We start from the raw sequence: 19620 nt of genomic DNA on the forward strand, positions 1-19620 counted from the left end.
CAGTTTTCTTCAGGTCATCTAACAGCATTTCAAACTCGTCTGACGCCAGAACTTCAACTCTACGAATATTTGAACTGTCTGACAGGGGTACGTTTTTAATAGCAGATGTCACACTTACTTTAATTTTTTCATCACTTTTCACCGCATCCACCACGGCCAGCATGCAGTATTTCGCTGTTTCAGAATCTGTGAAAGGCCTTTTCTTCTTCGCCAAGAAGCAAACACGAAGGGAAGCTGCTGCAGCTCTCTCTTGGGCTGTACAGGACCCTCACCATGGTAGTACAACTCCGGTTGTAAGATTATTAAACTCGGTAAAATGAATAAGTATTTGTCAGTCCAGGCAGGGTTAAACCGACAGTTTTCATTGTCAATTTTGCGCTTTTGGAGTGAGAAAGACATGCTGTTGTCACATCATATATTACGATGGTTGTTTAATATGTTTACATCACGGTGCATTGTGGGTTAAATATTTCTAGGCTACTAGGAGTGTTGCATTCACAGTCTACACTACGCTGTAGGAATTTTAAATTTTTTTTTAAATTAACTAATTTTTTGCGTTTTCTCTGTGTTTCTGCCAGGACCACAGGCAGGGCCACTCGCAGGTTGCTTCTGGGCCGCATTTGGCCCGCGGGCCGCCATTTGAATAGGCTTGCTTTAGGAGGTAACAATCATTTAGGTAATTAAATTGCTTTGTGCTTACATAAAACAACTATAAAATAAATAAGTTAACTACAACCAAATTTCTTCTCTTTAGGGTTTTTGTTTTGTTTTTGTTTGGTTTTTTTTGGGGGGGGGGGGGGGGGGGAGGGGGGGGGGTGTTCAGTGTTGTGCCAAACACTTTACTTTCACAAGATCGGCCCCTTAAATTCTCTTTTAGTCTCCTTTTGTTCATGTATTTCTTTTCTGATTATTTCTTCATTTGGAGCAGATTTTTTTGTTTGTTTGTTTTGTTGTTTTGGGGGGGGGGGGGGGGGGGGGTACAAAGATTTTGTTAGCCAAGTGAGTAGGCCTATTTCGAAATTCAGTAGATTAATTTTTTGCTGTATGATGGATTTCATTTGGAACATATTCCATCCATCCAGTTCCGCTTATCATTTTCAGGGTCATGCTGGAGCCTATCCCAGCTGTCTTAGGGCAAGAAGCAGAGTATACCCTGGGAGGGTTGCCAGTCTGTCACAGGGTTTTGAAACATATTTTATACATATATTTCTTGAAATGATTCTGTGGACAGATGAAACCAAGAATGACTTGCAGCAGAATGATGGGGAGAGAAGAGCATGAGTAACATTGGAAACAGAACACATACTTAAACAAGCTGTGAAGTTCCTGAAAGACTTTTAAATTGTATTGAAACAGGTACTACTTTATTAACAAAAGTCATTAAACATTATACACTCGCATCCAACCTTGGTCTCAAGAATCTCAAAAACCTAAACTTGACTATCTATACAGTGGGGCAAAAAAGTATTTAGTCAGCCACCGATTGTGCAAGTTCCCCCACTTAAAATGATGACAGAGGTCAGTAATTTGCACCAGAGGTACACTTCAACTGTGAGAGACAGAATGTGGAAAAAAAATCCATGAATTCACATGGTAGGATTTGTAAAGAATTTATCCGTAAATCAGGGTGGAAAATAAGTATTTGGTCACTTCAAACAAGGAAAATCTCTGGCTCTCACAGACCTGTAACGTCTTCTGTAAGACGCTTTTCTGTCCCCCACTCGTTACCTGTTTGAATGGCACCTGTTTGAACTCATCATCTGTATAAAAGACACCTGTCCACAGCCTCAAACAGTCAGACTCCAAACTCCGCCATGGCCAAGACCAAAGAGCTTTCGAAGGACACCAGGAAAAGTATTGTAGACCTGCACCAGACTGGGAAGAGTGAATCTACAATAGGCAAGCAGCTTGGTGTGAAAAAATCAACTGTGGGAGCAATCATCAGAAAATGGAAGACATACAAGACCACTGATAATCTCCCACGATCTGGGGCTCCACGCAAGATCTCATCCCGTGGGGTCACAATGATCATGAGAACGGTGAGCAAAGATCCCAGAACCACACGGGGGGACCTGGTGAATGACCTGCAGAGAGCTGGGACCAAAGTAACAAAGGTCACCATCAGTAACACACTACAACGGCAGGGAATCAAATCCCGCAGTGCCAGACGTGTTCCGCTGCTGAAGCCAGTGCATGTCCAGGCCCGTCTGAAGTTTGCCAGAGAGCACATGGATGATACAGCAGAGGATTGGGAGAATGTCATGTGGTCAGATGAAACCAAAGTAGAACTTTTTGGTATAAACTCAACTCGTCGTGTTTGGAGGACGAAGAATACTGAGTTGCATCCCAAGAACACCATACCTACTGTGAAGCATGGGGGTGGAAACATCATGCTATGGGGCTGTTTTTCTGCCAAGGGGACAGGACGACTGATCCGTGTTAAGGACAGAATGAATGGGGCCATGTATCGTGAGATTTTGAGCCAAAACCTCCTTCCATCAGTGAGAACTTTGAAGATGAAACGAGGCTGGGTCTTCCAACATGACAGTGATCCAAAACACACCGCCCGGGCAACAAAGGAGTGGCTCCGTAAGAAGCATTTGAAAGTCCTGGAGTGGCCTAGCCAGTCTCCAGACCTCAACCCCATAGAAAATCTGTGGCGGGAGTTGAAAGTCCGTGTTGCTCGGCGACAGCCCCAAAACATCACTGCTCTCGAGAAGATTTGCATGGAGGAATGGGCCAAAATACCAGCTACTGTGTGTGCAAACCTGGTAAAGACCTGTAGTATAATTATACTGGCATATAAAAGTGTTATTCCAAAAACAGTGTCTACCCTATACAAATGTTTGATGGAATCAAGACAGGAATCAACTGTATATGTTAAAGTAAAATGGGAAAGAGAGCTGAGTGAAGAAATCACTGAGAGGGTGTGGTATGAAACATGGAAAGAACATAAGAATACAACTCACTCATTGAGGTGGAGAGAATTCATCTGGTAAAATCAAATTTGCTATTTTATTACACCTAAGATTAAAAATAAACAAATCAATACACAACAACAATGTTGGAGGCTGTGTGGATGGGATGAACCAGACCATACACACATTTTCTGGAAATGCCGAACAATTCACACTTTCTGGGTTAAAATTCACTCGGCTCTCTGTGATATATTAGGTTATATTATTCCTAGAACCTGCCTTATTTTGTATCTAGGGTACTTGGAAGGTACTGTAGATGTAAAGGATCGTTACCTGGCTAAGATTCTCCTTTTGGCAGCAAAGAAGGCCATCACCAAAAACTGGCTTAAGACAGAAACACCAGGAAAGCAGCAGTGGGTAGCAATTGTGGAGGACATTATGGAGATGGAGAACCTTACATATAAACTGAAATTAAAGGAAGAACGCTTTTTGAAGGACTGGGGAAAATGGTTGACGTACAACGGAAGGGAAAAAAAGACTGAACTGAATGAAGATGAGCATACAAAAAAAAAAAAAGTGAAATGAACGATGGAAATGTTTGACACCACAGGCATGTTTCCTTTTTTTTTCTTTTGTTTTACTTTATCTTATTTTTTATACATATATATATATTTGTTTGTTTCTTTTTCTTTCTAATTTCACTGTCTTGAGTTTGTGACTCTCTTTGTATTCTGTTATTCTGAAGAAACTGTATGCGTAATGGACAGGTGAGTTGTTCAAATAAATAAAATAAAAAGTTTTAAAAAAAAAAAGACCTATAGTAAACGTCTGACCTCTGTTATTGCCAACAAAGGTTATGTTACAAAGTATTGAGTTGTATTTTTGTTATTGACCAAATACTTATTTTCCACCCTGATTTACGAATAAATTCTTTACAAATCCTACCATGTGGATTCATGGAATTTTTTTTCACATTCTGTCTCTCACAGTTGAAGTGTACCTCTGGTGCAAATTACTGACCTCTGTCATCATTTTAGGTGGGGGAACTTGCACAATCGGTGTCTGACTAAATACTTTTTTGCCCCACTGTATCTTTGGTATTTTCCCAGCTGACTATAATACTTCTTTTGCATTTTGTTTTTTCCTTCTTCCTTGTTTTGATGAGCTACTCCTGTTTACTCATGGAGAGTGATTATTGTTCAGGTATTAAATACAATCCAGAACAAGCAGCAAATCAAAGTGTTTGCAGTGGCGCCTGTGGTTTCTAGACTTTCTGCCAGTATTATTAATAGTCAGACTTTTTGCCCTTTCACAGAGCAAGCAGTATGCGTTGTGTTGATGACTAGGTTGAGTGGATGGCACAAAATAAAAAGGCCCAAGCCATAGAAAATAATGTATTTTAGAGCTGAGTGGCGCTGCATTCATGTGAAGCACCCTTATGTATGAAAGTAACTGTAACTACTAGTTACAGATGTTTCCTTTTGGGTTCTTCTTGTGTTTTGGGTTAATTCTGATTTTGTATTGATTCTTAGGGTTGGTTTTGGTGTTTAGTATTTTATCATCCCTACCTGTTAGTGATGTGACGTTCTGTATCGAGGCTTCGAAGCTTGTGTCGAGTAATGGAGGGGGCGTTTCCGCGATGCGCGTATCGAGGCTTGCTTCATTTATGGGAGGAGCTGAAAAAGATGACGTCTGAAGCCTCGCTGCCCGGCTGTACCACGTGACTGGTTCATGAAGTGGTTCGAACTTTGCCGCGAGCTATGACAGCGATATAAACCCCTCAGACTTCATTCAAAATGTGGGTGTTTGATGGAGAGTTGCGGTTAGTGAGAGTTTGGAGACAGTTTGGAGGTTTATGAGAGTGAGGAGAGAAAGTCAGGAGAGAATGGAGCCAGCTAAGAAGAGGAGGATGTCCTCCCCTGTGTGGGAACATTTTGATCTTATTCCTCCCAACAAGGTATGTAAATTTCTACAGAAGATGTATTTTCATAATACTGATGGTGCAATACAATTTATGTTAAGCGGCGTTACTTTTGTACAAGGTGAAGTGTTTGCTATGTGCCAGGGAGCTGGGATATAACAACAACACCTCATCCATGCTTAGGCACTACAGAGCTTTGCATGAGAATAAGGGGAACACCGATTGTGGAGCAAGACCAGGTGAGCCATCAAATGCAATGATAATATAGCATGCAGTAATGTTACTAAATGATATAACAATATTATACAACTGTTATAAGTTACGTGTGTGATATTTATATTTGTGCTTTGTCTTTATTGTCTTTCCTCAGGAGAACAATCTCAAATAGATGAAGACCTGGTTAGCATGGTGATTGAGGACTCCCAGCCATTTAGCATTGTGGAGGACAAAGGATTCAAAAGATTTGTTAAATCATTAAATCCTAGCAATGTTCTCCCCACTAAAAAGGTCATAAAAGCAGTGAAAATGTAGTTTTTACATAATAAAATGTGAACAGGCAGTGTGTAGCTGTCCATACCTCAACGTTACAAAAGCACAACCACTGTCCACACCCCAACCACAGTAAATGATCATTTCCATTTTAAGCATTTCCAAATGATCATTTTCCATACTGGCAGTATAAATATATACAGTATACTGCATCACTACAATATACATGTTTTACACACTCCTTTTGTTGTTGACATTTACAGGCTGTGTGCAAAAGGCCACACTCTTCAAATTCATGCCAACTAATATTTTTCCGTCCAGTAGGTGTCCTACTAGAGCAAATGAAGCTTCAAGAAGCTTTGCGCTGGGATGAACCAATTTGATGAAAAGCTTCAGTGCTTCATGAAGCTTCATCTGCCCATCACTACTACCTGTGTTTTTCCTCTGTGCTCTGTCCGTGTCCCCGAGTTTGTGTTGTAAAAAAGTCTGTGAGTTTTTTGTTTTACTTTGTAGGTTTGTTTCTCGTTATGCCCATTAGTTCCAGCTGTGTCCCCTCCTGTTTGCCATTTCCTGATTACCTTGTGTGTATTTCTAGTGGGTGTCTGCCTGTGCTCGTCGTCGTGTTGTCTGCTTTACTCTGTGTTAACTGGTATTCATTCTGCATCTCTCTGCCAACATTCTATGTGCATTTTGCTTCTTCTCGCATGTGTGTTTGGTTTCAGGTTAGTTCCTTAATTTTCCCCGGTTTAGGTTTGTTTACTCCCCACTCTGCTCTTCCTGTTTTTGCCACTTTGTCACTCCTGTGAATAAAGAGTCACTCGCACCCCAGCCAGTGCCTGCATTTTGGATCCTTTTTCTCAATACACCACACGACTGCTGCCCCAGACATCACGTGACAGCTCTTGCTTTGTCAAATACCTTTATACTTGTTGCTGTTATTGTTTTTGCTTTTTCTGCTGCAGCTTCATAATTATTAGAACAGCTACTGCCACAGCAAAAAAGCTACTTAAACGCACCTGTTAGCAAGCATGCAAACTTGCTCACAAGTATTACAATCATTCTATCCTGATGGCCATCTAATTCACACCCTGTTTTGTTTTCCTCCTTCCTTGTTTTGAGTAGTTCCTCTACCTGGAAGCGGTTGCTCCTGTATACTCCCGGAGAGTGGTTGTTGTTCAGTTATTAAGTACAGGGGAGAACAAGCAGCAACTGAAGGTGTTTGCAGTAAAGACCTGACAAAGCATCACAAGATAAAGAACAGCATTTGGTGATGTCCATGGTTTCTAGATTTCAGCTGGCCCCTGGCTGCCTCATCCAAGTTTTATAAACAGTCCTTCTATCTAAAATTATGTTAGTTTTCCTGCTGGACTGTTTGCCTTTTCACTGAGAAAGTGCTGCATTGATCACTAGGTTGAGTGAAAGGCCCAAAATTTGTACTGAGCCGGCTGCTGCTTCTTGCCTGCACTGCCTCATTGTTTTCAGCAATGCATGGTCTTTATGTGTACTATATGTACTCACTCCCTGTGTTTCAAATTTATATCACACCACAGAATATGTGATTGCTTTCCAGCAAATGTGCTTTTGCTGTGCTGTGCTTTGCTTTGCTCAATGCAGTAGGAAACCATAATTGCACAGCTAAAGCCATAGAAAATAATGTTTCAGTGCTCAGCAGTGCTGTTGCCATGCGAAGGACCATTGTGTTTAAGAAACGGTGTAATTGCTAAATAGTTAATAACAATAAATTCAAACCTGTTGAATTAAATTGGAAAGTCTGCACTTCAGTTGTGTATTGGAAAAACAACTGTGGTGGTGCACTTAGACAAAAAAGTATTGTTTTCCAACAAATTATGGACCTAATTATAGTTATTCAAATTATTAGAACTGCCACAGCAAGAAAAAACACAATTGTTGGCAAGCATGCAAACTGGCTCACAGGTATTTCAAACATTCTGACTTCTGTCCAATATATTTCCTGATGACTTTATAATTCACACACCCTGTTTTTTTTTCCTCTTCCTTGTTTCGATTAGTTATTGCATCTAGAACTGGGGGAATTACTCAAAACTTTACTTTTAAACATCTGGAAATTAGATTCTGTGTATAAAATTGTCTACACCAGCAGAACAGTTAAAGCTACATTTAAAATCTAAGCTGAATTAAAACTTAAAGTCTGCACTTGATTCTCACATTCAGTCATATGTTGTTCATCTGAGGTTTTATTGAATATATATTTAGAATTTGCTAATGACAAGATGTTTTAGCATTTTCTGATACATAAACTTTATTCATCATGCAGGTACAAGTAATGCAGATAGACTATATTTTGCTTCTGTTAGATACACTTAGATCTGGTAAATAAACACGTATGTACACAGGAAATGCATTAGAGTATGATATTAATAAGCTCAAGTTATTTGTGTAATGTTATTTACAAATTAAAAGCTATTATTGATTACTCCGATGTAATCGTTGTGTATCAAAGCAAACTTCTGTCATGCTATGCCTATCTGATTCTTATTGCTGTGCAAATTTCTTAATGTATATTTAAAAGGAAAAAGAAAACAAAATGAATATATACTAAATCCAATACCATTTACTTAAAAGTAAATACTGCACCACAGAGTGAACTGCTTTGGCAAACAAGTGCTTCTTCTTAAGCCGTGTGTGATGCTGTTCTCTAAATTAAAAAGGGCACACACATAAACTGTGCTAAAATTCTATGATGGCAAGAATGGTGACAAGAAACAGAAACTGTGTTAAGATGAGTGTCCCAGCAAAGGGCCCTTTAAGAAAAAGCCATGAAAGAAGCAAGGAGTAGAACACAAACACCAGTAGATTCACTCCTCGATTTTGACACAGGTCTTGCAAAAGTTGATTCAATTTTTTAATCCATGCTAAAACTCTGCATATAATATCATATGCCCAATTTACTAATTTTCTTACTTTTAGCATTGCCCATGTTCCTAATATTGCTGTAACTCCTATTATCACTGCTCTTGATATACACCGTAATGTGGCTCGTATAGACCCTAATGTGGCTCGTATAGACCCTAATGTGGCTCGTATAAACCCTAATGTGGCTGGTATAAATCCTAATGTGGCTGGTATAAATCCTAATGTGGCTGGTATAAATCCTAATGTGGCTGGTATAAATCCTAATGCGGTTGTTCCCAACCCTAAACAGAACCCAAACACAGCACCCAGAATGCTCCAAAATCCGCCGCTCCCGGATGATTGTCCTCTTTCTTTACTATGGGGCTTGTTTGTTTTTTCATCTTTTTTATATTCTTCTTCTTCTTTGTATTCTTCTTCTTTAGGTTGCTTTTCTGTTTCTTCATCCTCATTATCTTCTTCTACTTCTTCTTCTACTTCATCTAATTCTTCTTTTTCTTTATCTTCTTTTTTATTGTCTTCTTCTATTTCCTCTTCTACATCTGATCCGGGAGTTAAAACTACAACAGCTGACCCAGAGAAAGCCTTTGCCACTGATTCTGATGCAGGGCCTGTAAGTTTGATCATGTCATTCTTAGAGACACTGTTGTTACTGCAGGTGCCTCCTTGGTGCAATATCTTGTTAGTGTAGCACACTCCTTTGTTTTGTTTAACTATCTGGTCTATTGTGTTGAGCAGCTCTGTAACCTGGGACTGGCTGCTGTCACCCTGTCGGATGTATTTATTAATGATGTGGTATCGGCTCTTGCACTTCTTCACCAGATCACTCAGATATTTATTCTGATCTATAAACTCTTTGATCTTCATTTCATCAGAGTCTGGGCCATCCTGAGTAAAGACAACTGCAGCATATTTGAAAACTTCCTCTGAGAAGTACTGGTTTATTTTCTCAATAACAGCCTTCTGCTGCTGCTGCTGCTGCTGTTCTGTGGATTTCTCCACTTTGAGCACAATGAGAAAAGCATGAGGCCCTGGAGTGCACTCAGTGATACACCTCAGTATTTCAGGCTTCAGCTCCTCCTCTGATCTATTTGTGCAACGTAAATCAGGAGTGTTGATCAGGGTAATCCTTCTTCCATGGACAGATTTGGACTCAGTTTGACATTCAGTGTTGTCAACCCTAAACACGTCTTCTCCAAATATGGCGTTTGCTAGGCTACTTTTTACAGCTTCAGTGTTTCCCAGTAGGACAATCCTGTACAATTTTTCCACTGGAAAGAAGTGAAAACAGAAAATTAATAGGAGCATTTGAGTACTCATATGTTGTAATATTAAGCTCAAAGATTAAATAAGAAAAATACGCATAAGTGTGTCTGTTGTTCAGCCATCATTCATTAGATAATAACTGTTTAAAGGTTTGTGCTAGAAAAGATGTGACTGTGTCCAGTGTAAACCGACAAAGGAAAGAAGAAAACCGGAAGAAATCAAGGATTGAATGAAATAGACATTTCCACACGCTCTCTCTTCAAATGTATTTACCAAAAAGAAAAAAACAGGACCAGGGGAGCAGTCTGTGATAATGTTTTCCTCAGAGAACGCAACTGATTCAAACTAAAGTGTTCTCAAATAAATTGTTACCTTTGATGTACTTTTGAGCCCCAGCTGCTTTTCCTTCCATGACCATTATTGTTGGTGGCACTAAAAAGGTAAAACGAGTGAAAATAACACATTAGATAATTCTGTTTTGATAGAGCGGTTTATTCATATTTCTTAAATCAATTTTTTTTTTAAAGTTATACGAGGAATAAAGTCATGCTTTGCAAAGAATAAATTTGACAAAACGACACAGATATGCTGGGTTTATCTGTTTCGTTCAGGATACCTGTCACATCGTCTTTCTGTGCTGCATCTTCTTCCAGTGGTGTTACCACTTTAACGCTCATATTTTCCTGCAAACCTGCTACACTTTGACATAAAGCTTCCATCAGTGGTCCAGCTGCAGGGCCTGTTAATTTGATCCATGCATCCTTGGAGAAGCTTTCCCTGACTTCAGTGGGGAGCTGCGGGATTCCTGGGTGTTCTAGAAGAGATAAATTGCAGTTTGTTTGTCAAACCATGATCACAAGCTCCAAAATCAAAACTGTATTTTGTTAGATACATAAAAAAACCTGACCATCATTCATGTTCATATGATCTCATGTTTATCACACTAACTTCACAAGAAAACTACCTCTTTGGACATTCTAGAGCTACATTTATGTCAGTTGTGCAATTGGCTATGAATTTATTCCAGACTGTAACTCATGGAAAATGTATGCATGAGATGGCCTATGTATGTGTACATTTACTTTCAGGACTAAATATACATTTCAATGTCATGCATTACTCTAATATTTATAAACTCTCTTCAATTTCCACAGAGGTAAAAAGCAGGTGAAAATGGGTCTTGAAGACAGTGAGAAACATGTCTGCTCTACTAATGTTTGGTTTTGGCTCCATCTAGAGGTTCCTGAAATATAATGCAATGTTGTGTCATGAAGCTTTGTTATCTTTGGTTACACTTTTGATTTCTTTTTTCCTGCGTTCACTGCGGCCTTGTAGATGAAATGACAAAAACAGAGCTAATTTGGTTTTGTTTTCATTTAGTTATAAAAAGCTACAAAAGGTCATTAAAATCAAATGTATTTAACGCAGTCTGGCTGACATGTTAAAATGATGAGTCATGTATCAAAATCAAAAGCGCCAGCAGGTTACTTGCTTGGTCTGGTCCAACATTTCTGTCAGTATGATTTCATCGCAATAGCCTTAAAGCACCAACCAAGTTTCGTTTCCTTTGATTATTTATTAGACTTATCAAAATGCACATGGTTGTTTTGACTGCAGGATATTAGTGCTAAAATAACTTACCAGGCATGCTTGCAGAATCAGAAGACCAGAGCTTGACGACCGTTGCTTTTCTTCGTTTATTCTCTGAGTTTACTTTCACTTGCTGTTTGAAAAGTTGGGGTGGAGAGAGCTGCGGTTTTCGGTTTGAGTGGAAATAAAAAGTGCAGCTGAATGACTGTTTTCTTGTGATGGGTAGATGAGGCCTCGTGAAGCGTTTCAGCACATTTCCCGAACTGTATCGATACTGTGTCGACAGTTTCCCGGCCAATGCACAGTGACTTCCTTTGACGACACAGTGTTGCTGTTTTTGCAGAGACGCCAAACAGAGCCTTGCGTTTGCGCCCCTCCCCCCTCTGCTCAGCGCCGTCACATTGGAAAGGTACAGTAAAGAAAATGAGTGACACCAAGAAAAGAAGCAAAGTCTGGAGCCATTTCAATCTTATTGACAAAACAAAGGCAGAGTGTAGAGTCTACAAGAAAAGGATATCATATAGAGCCGGCTCCACAAACAACATGCACAGGTACCTAAGAACTGTCCACCCATCAGTGCAATGGGAAGATAAAACACAGTCAGTTGAGTGTGATATTAATATTTCTAAATGCCAACCTTTCCCTTAATTAAAGATCTGGGTGTTCTTTTTTTCACCCTTTTTTCCATATTTTAGTTTATATTTTGCTGTGTTGTGGTTTGCAGTGTTTTGTGTTGTTTCACTTTAAATTTGTTTAAAAGGAAAAACCTGAAAATTTAAGTAGTTAAAAGTTGAAATGTATTAAATGTAAATAGTTGGTTTTTGTATTTTATAATTTATTTATTACATTTTATGTGGAGTGAATAAATAAAAGTATATTTACAGTGCCCCTAGAGACAAAGCACGTACAAACTCCAAAGCACGTACAAACTCCAAAACACAACAGAAGTGCTCCAGGATGCTAAGGGCCGTGTTGAGCTTTTGTTACCTAGTGGCTACACAAGCCAGCAAGTACCAACAATCGGATTGGGTGTGTGGTAGCAACAGGTAAATGAAGTTGTTGTTTTTTTTAATTATTTGAAATAAAAATAAATCATCCATCCATTCGCTACCGCTTATCCTTTTCAGGGTCGCGGGAGCCAATCCCAGCTGTCATAGGGCGAAAGGCGGGGTACACCCTGGACAGGTCGCCAGTCTGTCACAGGGCTAACACACAAGGACAGACAACCATTCATAGTCACATTCACACCTAGTGGCAATTTGGATTATCCAATTAACCTATCCCCACAAACTGCATGTCTTTGGACGGTGGGAGGAAGCCGGAGTACCCGGAGGGAACCCACGCAAACTCCACACAGAAAGACCCCGGCCTGATGGTGGAATTGAACTCAGGACCTTCTTGCTGTGCGGCAACAGTGCTAACCACCGTGCCGCCCAATTAATCATCCTTCACTAATATTGAGTAGTTTTTCATAGTATTAGAACTATTTTTCAATTTTTTAAAAACAAATCAATAAATAAAAAAAAAATAAAAATAAAAATAAAAAATAAAAAAATATATATATATATACACATATACATACATACATACATACATACATACATACATACATACATACACACACACACATATTTTAATACAAAAACAATAGACATATGCATTCGATTAATGTAATTTAAGTGAAATCGGTAGCTCTGTTTTGGAAGTTCAGTTAACGCTATATGTGCTTTGGAATTTCTAAGTGCTTTGGAGTTTGTACATGTTTCGTTTCTAGGGGTCCCCATAAGTATTTATATAAACATACATAAAGAAAACCAAGTTTTTTTACATTACTATTTCCTTTTGTGCATAATTTTATATTGTTGTTGATAATTAATTAATTAAAGCAACAAAACAACCTGAAGAGCCGGTTCAGAGCCGGTTCAGAGCCGGGTCTTTTTAGTGACCCGAGCCGAAAGAGCCAGTTCTCTAAAAAGAGCCGGAAATCCCATCACTATGCGGTACCTTTTAAACACAGTTTGGCGCGTTGGCAATGATTGATACAGCGGCTGTATCGATCACGTGACTTTTTCTTAAAGCGACGCACGCACCGATACAGGCATCGCTCCGTGAGCTTGATACATGCGTCAGTACGTCAGTGTTGCAGGACCCATCACTACTATTTTCAGTTGCTGAATTCTGCGTTAGCATGAATATCTTAACACATATGTGAGGTTTACCCTTCTACACTAGAACAGAAAAGATAAATGTTCCAGTGGTCTTGCTATGAGCCCCTATATGTTATTATAGCATGTTGCTCTGGCATGAAGTGGATGATGCAAACATATAATGTTGCATTCTTTTCTTTTTCGTGTGTTTCCACAGGTGAAAGTACAGTAGAAAGTACAGTATATAACTACACATGACTGGTTGCAGGTAAGACACATGTTTTGTGCAGAAACATGGTAAGCATTAAAGGATAGAAGACGTTCATGTCTAATATTAAGCCAGACTTTACGTTTTCTTGTTAATATTAGTTTTATTCACCTTGCTACTACATCATTAATTTCAGAAAGCCAAAAAAAGCAAGTATAATCTATTATGAATAAACACAAACATATAAATGTTAAAATTGGTAAATTCCTCTTTTCTAAGTGTGTTTTCTAAGGTTTAATCACATTTACACCAGTTTGGACTTTATTCATTGCAGCATGTGCTTTATTTTTACATTTTTCTGTGATGTTTCTGCTCCATTACATCCTGTACAGCCACCTTTAGGTGTTAAGCTTTTCTTATCTTCCTTTTATTAAAATAATTTACATTTTTAATAGTTCTCTCCCAGTGTCACAATAGAGTCACTTTTTTGTAGTGCCTGTCAAAATTACCCCCAAAGGCACTAAAAACTAAACTGTATGATCTCTGCTTCTGTGTAATTCAGCCATTTGCTTGTTATATTTCTGTCAGCCCTGCTTTCTGTATAACTGCTTCTTTATTTGCTTGCAATGTACTTCCCGTTTCTTCAGGCAGATCCTCCACCTGGACCTGGTTTTCATCCTTTAAAATTACTGTCAAGAGTTTGTTTTAAGGACATGAAGATGGCTGCCAATCTTATTCACCAAAACACTGATTAACTTCTTCTGGAAATGCTGCAATAGCTTTAACACTACAATATGGCAGAGACCAACAGTGTAAACAATAAATACTACTTTCACCACAGCAGTGTGGCACACATGCCGAACTTTGCATAAAATACTGAATAGTGCCTTCTGCCCTGCAGGGTCTCCTCTCAAGTGATTCATATATCAGTGTTGGGTATTTAAAAAGACGTATAGATTTCCAACAAAATTAAAGTTCTTGTATTTATTGTAGCAATTATTTAAAGGGTGAAAACACATGACTCAGAATTTATATTCTTATTTGAATTAAAATTACTTTTTATGACTAAGTATAACTAATTATCGATACTGTCATCTTTGACAGCTCATCTCACTTATTCCATTTCCTTTTTTTTTTTTTTTTTTTTTTTAATGACATCAGAAACAGCAGTATGCGACATTACGTGATGGCAGAGCTTCAGTTCATCCTTTGTCATTTTTTTTTTTTTTTTTTTTTAAATAAATAGGACAGGGGGAATGAATGAGAGAAAGAGGGGGAGAGAAAGAAAGAAAACCAAAGGGGAGAAGAGACGGTGAGAAGGGGGGGGGAAGAGAGAGAAAAAAAAAAAGAACTCCTGGGTCACCTGTATGGAGAAAAAAAAAACAAACAAAAAAAACAAACAAACAGAGGAGACAGCAAACAACAAAGAGCAACATAATAATAGAGAAAACAAAGCACCATCACAATAAACTAGCTAGTCATAGATATCAATATTTACTAAATAATAAACGATATTGTGCAGCACGCAAGATAGACAGCGCACAGTGTGCTTTGAGGTAGCAGCCAAGAAAGCTTTAGTCCGCATCTGTGAATACCCATGTGTGCATACCTGTGTGGATCAGCATGCTTGCATTCCGAAGGTTTCTCCATGTAATGATCTGCTAGGGAGTGTGGGGGGGCCACAGCCCCGTCCTCCAGGGTGTGAAGCGGGTATGGAGGAGATCAAAACTCCAGACATCCAGAGGCCCCCAGAACACATTTCCTTTCCAAGTGAGTAAAAAGTCTGAGATATACTTGTTTTATGATAAAAGCTTTATTTCTTTAACTAATACAAATATCATAATACTGTGTTGGTATTATAATGATATTGATACTGATATGACTTTAAAGCACTGTTAACAAAAGATTACAAGATGATGATCTATCAGTTAGAGCGTGTTGAAATGCAAGTGCCCGATTTTGCCACCCCCCTGTGCTCCAGTGTGCTGACTATATTGGCTTTAATAGTACATAATTTACTTTTTTCCCACACGATTATATGAAATCTCACACTTTGATAGCTGAGTTGTGTTGCACACATCATTTCACATTAGAGGTTAAATGCTGTATGGCAATTTTTTGATCACATTCAAATAAATACATACTCACAGGCAAAACAGGCTTTTCAAATTTGGGAGTCCTTCGGAGGATTTCAAGATTTTAAGAAAGTTTCAGGATTTTGAAATGGGGGGGGGGGGCAACACTAGCGGTACATCTCTCCTCTTCTCAGCCACTGACAAACACTAATCTGGCACTGTACACTAGGTCAGCAACATAAAGCAGGAAATTGATGGCAGTGAGTACAGCTGCAGCGATTGTTTCTGGGTCATCGTTTCTCCCGTAACTCTTGTTAAACTGGAACACAGGCCAGAGGATGGTGGCAGTCAAATACATGATAACCGCCAGGAGCCCGTATGCCGAAAGGAACTTGGAGAATGGGATGGGGAGACAGCCGGTCCACTCTCCCACACACAGCACCACCACAGCCATGGAGAGGATGAAGCAGATGCAGTACACTGCCATGCACCACTTCAGTGCTGGATGATGGTCGTATGTCACTGGGCTGCTGATGAGGATGAAGATAATACAGGCCAAAAAGGTCTGGCACACTTTCAGTAAGCCCGGAGCTGTAGCCATGTAACCTGCCACCTCTCCTGGCCTTGCTTTAGACAGGCTCACCTCCCCCATGTAGGCAACCGCTGCCAGGCAGGAGAAGACTGTGGAAACTATGCGATGGTCACGAGTTTCACCAGAGGGCAACTGGTATTTAAGGAAGAAGACTGGGAAGATGATGGATGCTGAAAGGCAGAGTAGGGCAGCGTAGCAGGCGACAGTGATGGGGAAGTTGGACCAGGACACTGGCACCCGGACCTGGAGGCCAAACAACTCTACCAGCAGGACCAGCAGAGTGCAAGCGAAGCTGAACGCCCAGCAGAAGATGCACCAGTCAGCCATGCCTCCGTGGGGCAGATGAGCTCCATGTGCAGCGACGCTGAATGCCACACAGGTGAATAACAGGGCAGCTACTCGCATCCAGAGCAACTGGGAAGTAGGGACCACAATCAATGGCATGATGGGATGTTACAGTCTGTCAGGAGGTGAAAGTGACTTTAATAGTCCTGCAAGTTTTAAGACGAGTCTTGTACTGAATGTCGGATCCTGCTTCTCCTCTACTTAGTGGGCATTTGTCTCATAATCTGCAGGAAGAAGACAAAGATAATCAGAATAAAATGAAGCAAAGATGTTTTAATATGCAGTTAAGGAATAACTGTACAGTACGTCTGTGGAAAACAAAATTATTTTTGACATTTTAAAAATGTTGAAATTGTTTTAAATTTATTTATTTATTGAATTATTCACAGTCCATAAAAAGAGTAGCTGCGTTTTCCAGAGTCTAACATTTAAGTTTAATCTTATTTCTTGTTAAAATCACATGCCATCCTGATGCTATACTAGTACTATACTAGCAAAGTTTTACCACTGGACTGTTCATAAATAAGCTAACAGAAAATCCCAAGGAGGGAGCATTAGACAGCGATTGATGAGTGACTTTTAATAAAAATAATCAGGTGTAAGCTCAGGTTTCACATATGTTTCTCTCTGGAAACAGCAAGGCAGTTCAGGTGAATGAGAGGGGGATAAAGGAAAATCTGTATGCTTTTGACATGAGAAATAACTGTACTGATAGAAATCACTGGGCACTATGCAAAAGGTTCTGAGGATTAGTACAGGTGGAGTCCAGTATTTATCCAGAGGAAAGCTGCATTTTTACAAACAGAAATCTGTGTGGAACTGCTGACGAAAAATACCAAATATTATTGAGCATCAGACCACAAGCTGTCCCGGTTACTATTTTACTGCACCGTATCTGCAAATCACTTTAAAATCACATTCTAATAATAACAAATGCAACATTTGTGCATTAATCTTACACCTGCATTTTCGCTGACATTTATTTTACTCATTTCAGATTTAGCAGGTGAGTCCCTCACTGTGCACGCACTGCTGAGAAAACCCCCAGTTCAGTTAATTTCTGCTTGAAATTCCCATTATTATTGAGGAGCATTAAGTGGGGCTTGCCTCTAAACACTCACCGTGAGGACTGAGTAAACAGTTTTAAGATTAAGAGTTTCCGTGCTGCTCATAACTTCTCATGTGCATTACTCATGTGGACTCCCTCTGAAGTCCACATGAATCTGGCATCTTGAAGCTAATCTATAAAGCTTCATGATGCCAGTGTCTACAAATTCTGCATTCTGCATTTTAGCCAAATCCCCATATACTTATGAGATAGGTAAAAGTAGGTGTTTTGGCAGATTGAGGGAGTAAGGAAATACCCTTTTACCTACATCATTTTTAATGCAAAAGAGTGAAACATCTGTTGTATTTCTAGGGTGTGGTGAATTTCACTGGAAGATAAACTCTAGCTCACCCCCGCCCCCATAGGTCACGTTCAATAAACTCACACAAAACAGGAAGCAGCTCTGAAGGGCTAACAGCGAGTATCCAGGAAGCAACAGTAGCAACATCGAAGCAGTTTTTCAGACTAAATGGCAATCATGCCAGAATATTAGGACTATTTCGGGTATATTTTTTAACAGGGATCAACATCCAGAAAAGTTTTTTTTAAGTTCCTGTTGGAGTCTCTCAGTTTAAACACACTCCATGCATGGTGATCTAAACTGAGAGAGATGACTGTTAATATTTCAACAGCAGCATGGTACCGAGACATCAGAAAAAGGTGCGGTTGTGCGGTGTAGGTTATGTGGCCTCTTCTGCTGACAGGAAACCAGGTTTGGGTTTACGCTTTTGGTTTGGTAGCGCGCATACCATGCATACCTCGGTTCTTAACAAAACCCAGTCGAGAGGGTAGTGCCATATAAAGCTTAAAAGTTAAAGGGAACCACCCACACTGTTGTAAAATGGGGGCAAAGAAAGTTTCTCACAAATAACAGGTTATGTTAAATCAAATAGGCTATTGCAGGATTTCTTACCTCTCTTAAAATAATAAAGCTATGAAAGAAATCTATGCTCGTTTTCATGCAGATACCCTACCAGAGGAGGCGTGTTTATTTCTAAGAGTATGTTCTGTATAACAGAGGCGTTTATCAACCGTTTAACTGAGTAATTAAGAAGTTTTCCATGTCAGATAGCGGACATACCGCGCCTCGGTGCTATGCCTTTGTAATGAGCTCTACTCCAAGAATAGACCGCGATAAACACGAACTGCTACGTTTTACTTAAAATCTTTCAGAGCAACATATCATTCTGAGGCGGGATCTTACCGATTTCTGAGCCAGGAGTTTTATTTCACAATAATGTTAAAGCTTTAAGTTCCTCGGCGCATCCCCTCTGTTATCCAGCGATATCTGTCTGCGGGCTGTGGGTCCCACGCCCCACACTGCCATATTTGGTAAAGTCTAAAACCTCCTCCACGTCCAGCAAAATTGTCACAGTTCCTCTTCTCGGAGATGGCTTACTCACATAATAAAGGAACAAATAAAAAGGTCATTTCTGGCATGTCCTCACAGATGCTTACGCAGTTGTGTCGAGTAGTAGCGCTGCTGCATGGGCGTGGACGCTTGTTACTGCCAGTAAATAAATAAATGAATAAATAAATTAACAGGCAGCGATAGGTCAAAAGTTATGTCATAATTTGGGGTTATTGTGTCAAAATTCTGACACAATAACCCCACATTATGACTATCTTGAAATTTCAAGTTACTTCTGAGTAGAAATGTCAAGACTCCTGAGTGGAATTTTACAGAGGGGAAACAGTAAGTGAGGCTGGAAAGAATCACATCAAGCATCCAGAAAATCCTCCCAGGGTTGTGCCCTCCTCTCTCCTCTCCTCCCTCTAAGCAAACCGCTGCACCCGTCTGGTACAATCGTGAAGTTCACAGATGACATGTCGACCAATCAAAAAATGATACACTGCAAATTCCTTGCAGCTTAACAAGAGTTATTGTCTTAAATTTAGCCAGATTATCTTGTCCATCTTGTTTTGAACATTACAAGCTAGTTTCCAGTCTCATGTGTTAGATGATTAGACTTGTTTCAAGTATATATTATTTTTTTCTTATTCGTTTGCAATCGTTTGCAAAAATGGCAAACAATTCCAAGGAATTGAAACAGTGGGAACTGGTTCTC

General features: G+C 39.6%; 2 protein-coding genes across 2 annotated transcripts; both read right to left on the minus strand.

The window, feature by feature from the left end:
* Positions 1 to 7906: 7906 nt before the first annotated feature.
* On the minus strand, positions 7907 to 11406 carry LOC146674592 (uncharacterized). The gene is made up of 4 exons (XM_085397157.1): positions 11128 to 11406; positions 10103 to 10300; positions 9859 to 9918; positions 7907 to 9491 (listed from the first exon to the last, which is right to left on the minus strand). Exons 1-4 carry the CDS (start codon positions 11132 to 11134, stop codon positions 8038 to 8040), a joined length of 1719 nt encoding a protein of 572 aa, XP_085253283.1. The 5' UTR covers positions 11135 to 11406; the 3' UTR covers positions 7907 to 8037.
* Positions 11407 to 15222: 3816 nt separating this feature from the next.
* Positions 15223 to 19157, minus strand: LOC146674593 (myeloid-associated differentiation marker homolog). Its single transcript, XM_085397159.1, has 2 exons — positions 18756 to 19157; positions 15223 to 16667 (listed from the first exon to the last, which is right to left on the minus strand). The coding sequence occupies exon 2, from the start codon at positions 16540 to 16542 to the stop codon at positions 15697 to 15699; it is 846 nt and encodes a 281-aa protein (XP_085253285.1). The 5' UTR covers positions 16543 to 16667; positions 18756 to 19157; the 3' UTR covers positions 15223 to 15696.
* Positions 19158 to 19620: the final 463 nt, after the last annotated feature.

Source organism: Rhamphochromis longiceps, linkage group LG3 (assembly GCF_057381845.1).
Source record: "Rhamphochromis longiceps isolate RC_006_pf linkage group LG3, R_longiceps_female_GT1.1, whole genome shotgun sequence".
In the NCBI taxonomy this organism is placed as follows: Eukaryota; Metazoa; Chordata; class Actinopteri; order Cichliformes; family Cichlidae; genus Rhamphochromis; species Rhamphochromis longiceps.